Source organism: Chrysochloris asiatica, unplaced genomic scaffold, assembly GCF_000296735.1.
Source record: "Chrysochloris asiatica unplaced genomic scaffold, ChrAsi1.0 scaffold00103, whole genome shotgun sequence".
Classification (NCBI taxonomy): Eukaryota; Metazoa; Chordata; class Mammalia; order Afrosoricida; family Chrysochloridae; genus Chrysochloris; species Chrysochloris asiatica.
In genome coordinates, this window is record NW_006408621.1 from 3,923,792 (window position 1) to 3,928,568 (window position 4,777).

The following is a 4,777-nucleotide window of genomic DNA, read 5'->3' on the forward strand; positions in this document are numbered from 1 at the left end:
CTAAATCGCCTGCGCTTCCTATTAGAAGCTGTAGAATCTTGGGCCCTTAAGCAGAAAAAAATGTGCATTCTTAAAAATCCCCCAAACGGATTTGGGTGAACAATATATCAAAACCATTTATATAGACTGCCTGAATTCTACACCTTAGCTTAACAACCAAGGCTATTTGGGACTGTTATAAAGTGTTTTCGCCTTGGCACTTTGAGAGAAGAGGGAAAAAAAACATGGGATTTCTAGAGACCTGTTTTCCTATTGTGCCTTCATAGAATGCTTTATTTGAGGTCTTTCCAACTCCACTTTAGTTCTAACAATAAAAGAGAAATATAGCAGTAGGATTTAGGATTCAATGAAGCCTCTCTCACAATCTTTTATCAGTACTTTGAATATTTTAAATGCTTTTTATTTTTTGCCATTGTCTAATGCGAAGGGTTTTGTTTCAGAATTACAGATTCTAGTCTGCTGTTAGAAGGCTATTCATCCAAGTTGAGTCCCCAAACCAAGAGAGCCAAGAAGAGCCTGCTTTCCGGACAGGAGAAAGAGAATCTGCCCAGTGATTACATGGTGCCTATTTTCTCAGGACGGTACGGCGCTCACTCTTCCCAGGCTTGGTTATTTGAATGTGGGGTGTGAATGTTGTCAAAGTAGATAATGAATAATAGTAATAATGAACAATTATTGAGAACTTACTGTGTGCTCAACCCTATGCTACTGTCTGTACATCTGAGGAAACCTAGTCCGTTCAAAATCTCTGCCATCACTACACAACAGAAGAGAATGACGGAAACATAATACTAGTTTTAGAATTAGTTGAAATTGAAGTAGAGCATTTGAACACCAGTGTTCAAACACGATACACAGGCACTCCAATTAGAAAAGAATGAAAGGTTTGAAACTGTAAAATGGTGAACTTAAGAGAAATCAGATGTTTTGTTTAGGTAAATCAAAGACAGTTTGGCTGTCAGTGTAGTTTTATTAATTATTAGTAGGGAAAAAAACTTCTATGACACAGACTAAAAGAATTGCACAATAATTCAAATGCCTGCTTTATATGGCTTGAAAGAGATTATTATTTATTTTGAGGCAAACATCAAGCAAAATAAGTAATACAATTCTATGAAATGCCAATTTTCTATGTTTATGATATAAAATCTTTTCTTTGAAGGTTATTAATATCCAGTGTGATATTGACAGGAAACTTGCCAGAGACTCTAAGATGAACATTTCATAGGAGTTTTCCGGCCTTTCCTTTGTGTGGAGAGTTACTCACGTAGTTTAGGGGACACTCCAAATGAAGTCATCCTGCCAGGGCAAACGCCATCAGGAAATGTCATAGAAAAGTAGATTTTGACTGAAGTCAGAAAGAAATAATTGGATTGTGATTTTTGGTAACCTAACTATTGTCCTGTGTTTCTCATTCCATTGTTCTCTGACTCTTCCTTTTTGAATTGTTTCAGAGGTTAATATAACAATTGCTCTGAACCTAACTGGAGACATAAGGGGATAACTAATATTCTATTTTTAGCTTTTTATTGGATGTTTTTGACAGCTCTGGCTTTATTAAAGTGAACTCTCTGGGAGAAGCTATTTATACTTCTAAGTATGATTACTCAGACTTAGATTCTTCACAAAGTTAGTTTAATATTCACTCATATTTATTATAGGAGACAACTAGGTTAGAGGAGTAAAATACTGGTGTTTTCTGCTTTATTTGTGGGGAAGAAAGTCATTTAAAAACCACATAACTTAGCATCTGCTGACATGCTCTGTGCCTATGATGTAGGCTTTGCTCTCTTCATGTCCACTCCTGGATCTTTTCGCATCAAATATTGTAGCTCTCCTAGGCCAAAAATGATCATTTACAAAGTAATATCTGATAAAATAAGAAGTGAATGAAAATTGACCTTCTAGGTTTTGTTTTATTTTAGTTTTTTCTGGTATGGACCCAATTTCATATGTTCTACTACAGTGTTGGAAAGAATAGTTCATAAGACCATTGGCGATATGAACAATCTAAGAAAAGAATGGGAAAGAAACTAACATTTCCAGTAGGAAGTTCAGAGTTGAGGCCATCAGTGATATTCTTAGTACTTGGGAGGTTTATATATCTATGCATTTTAAATATGCAGTAGTACACTTTTGTCAACATCTCACCTCATATTTTTGCTCTGGGCTCAGCTAATAGAAGAGTCACTAATGATATGTATTTATAATTAGTTAAAGAAGTTCTGGTGTGGCTCCGTAGGATAGGCAGGAGACCACAGGGTCAGCAGTTCGGACTCACCACTTCTTGGAAACCATATGCAGGGTTGCTATGAGTCAGAACCAACTCCACAACACTAAACAACAACAACAACAACAATCCTTGTTCTCTTGTGTCAAACAAATATGTCAAAATACATATTCAAGTTCTCATATGAAATAGTTAGTGGTTTGCAGTTCATTTAATTTGTAACTGCAAGGCAAGGTGGTAGTGGATGTCTCTTGCCCTCTAGAGTGCTGCCCGCAGATCTACTGTTGGAAGTAGTGTGAGGTTACTCTTAAGAGTTCTCTTACATAGGGCTGTCTCAGTTCAGGGCAACACTAGCACTGCATCTGGTTAGTTACTGTGCATACACACCTTCGATCATACTGCAAAGCTCAGTTCAATCTCTCTACATTGTATATTGACCTCTACAGAGAATTCTAAACACATTCTTGCTATACTTTGTTTTGTATTCATTTATTAATAATTCACTGATTTCCTATCTCATCAAAAAACAAACAAACATTAAAGCTAATTATGTTGTTGTTGTTGTTGTTAAGTACCGTCGAGTCGGTTCCGACCCATAGCGACCCTGTACAGGGTTTTCGAGGGTGTAAATCTTTATGGGAGTAGAAAGCCTCATCTTTCTCCCGTGGAGCAGCTGGTAGTTTCGAACCGCTGACCTTAAGGTTCGCAGCCCAATTCGTAACCACTACGCTACCAGAGCTCCTTATATTAGAACCATAAAAATCAAAAGCTGACATCTTCCTTTTATTTATTTTGCTAAATTGAATAGTGGCTATATTACTGATTTATTAGTTGTTGTTGTTAAATATCATTGAGTCAGTTCCCATTCATAATGACCCTGAATAGGGTTTCCTAGGCTTTAAGTCTCTGTGGGAACAGAAAGCCTCATCTTTATCCTGCAGAGTGGCTGGTGGGCTTGAACTACCAATCTTGTGGTTCACAGTCCAGTCCTTATTCTATAGAGCCACTGTGCTTAATAAGTAGACAGTTTCTTATTGTTTGGGGAGGCAAATGTAAGGAAAAAGAAATGAAAATTTACTCACTAAATTTAGTAAGAAACAAAGTTGATGCCTATCCATTGCTCTAGTAATATTCCATAAGAATGGGAATTCCAGGACATTTAATTGTGCTCATGTTGAACCTGTACATAGATCAAGAGGCAGTTAGGGATACTAAATGGTTTAAAATCAAGAAATGTTTATGTCAGGATTGTATCCTTTCACCATACGTATTCCATTTGTATGCTAAGCAAAAAAATCTGAGAAGCTGGACTAGATGAAGAATGTGACATCGGTATGCATTATACCTCAATGTAAAGAAAACAAAAACCTTAACAACTAGACCAAGAAGGAACATCATGCTAAACAAAGAAAAGATAGAAGTTGTTAAGGATTTTTACTTGAATCTACTATCAATGCCCATGGAAACAGCAGTCAAAAATTCAAATGGCCATATTGCTTTGGACAAATCTGCTGCAAAAGATCTCTTTAAAGTGTTTTTTAAAAAAAGCAAACAAACCCAAAGATGTCATTTTGAGGACATAGGTGCACCTGACCCAAGCCTGGGCATTTTTCAATTACCTCATATTTATGTGAAAAATGGACTATGAATAAGGAAGATTTTTTTTAAAAAACTGATGTATTTGAATTATGGTGTTGGTGAAGAATATTAATATACCATGGATTACCAGAAGAACAAAGAAATCTGTTTTAGAAAAAGCATAGCCAGAATGTTCCTTAAAAGTGAGGACAGCAAGACTTCTCATGAACTTTGGACATGGTTTCAGGAGGGACCAGATACTGGAGAAGGACATCATGCCTGGTAGAATGTTGGCAAAAAAGAGAAAGATTCATAACAAGATGAATTGACACAATGGCTGTAACAATGGACTTGAATACGGAAATGTTTGTGAGGCTGGCGCAGGATGGGCAGTGTATTGTTCTGTTACACATAGGGTCACTATGAGTCAGAACCAACTTGATGGGGTCTAACAACAACTCATCGGTCAGTTTGCTGTACTGTGGTGGCTTGTGTGTTGCTGGGCTGCTGAAAGCAATGCCACCTATATTTTAAATACAGTGCATCACCCATGGTAGACAGGTTTCAATGGAGAACCTTTTAAGATCAGTCTTGAAATACAATGCTGTCTGTGACAAGATAATATCCGTATGCCTACAAGGAAGACCTAGTGTGGCGCTGTAGGCTATGCTCAGGACGCAATGTCATTTTGAGCCATAAAGTGGATTGTTCAAGCTCACCGGCCACTCCTCAGAAACCCTAGACTAGGTCACTATGAGTTGGAATCAACTTGATGGCATTTAACAACAACAACAACAAGGAAGACCAGTTATTATTCAGATTTATACACCAACCACTAAAGTCAATGATGTTGATATTGAAGAACTCTATACGCCAGACTCAAGGAAGCAGCAGTCAAGAAATCAAATGACGTATTGCATTAGGCAAATCTGCTGCACAAGACCTTTTTAAAGTGTTGAAGAGCAAAGA

General features: G+C 37.2%; 1 protein-coding gene across 1 annotated transcript in view; it reads left to right on the forward strand.

Annotated features, from left to right (window-relative positions):
• The first annotated feature begins 447 nt into the window (after positions 1 to 447).
• Positions 448 to 4,777, forward strand: part of MYOM1 (myomesin 1) — a 161,101-nt gene continuing 156,771 nt past the window's right edge. The window contains exon 1 of the mRNA XM_006867294.1: positions 448 to 581. Within this exon, the coding sequence (XP_006867356.1) occupies positions 559 to 581 (23 nt within the window). The 5' untranslated portion in view covers positions 448 to 558. The remainder of the gene's footprint in view (positions 582 to 4,777) is intronic.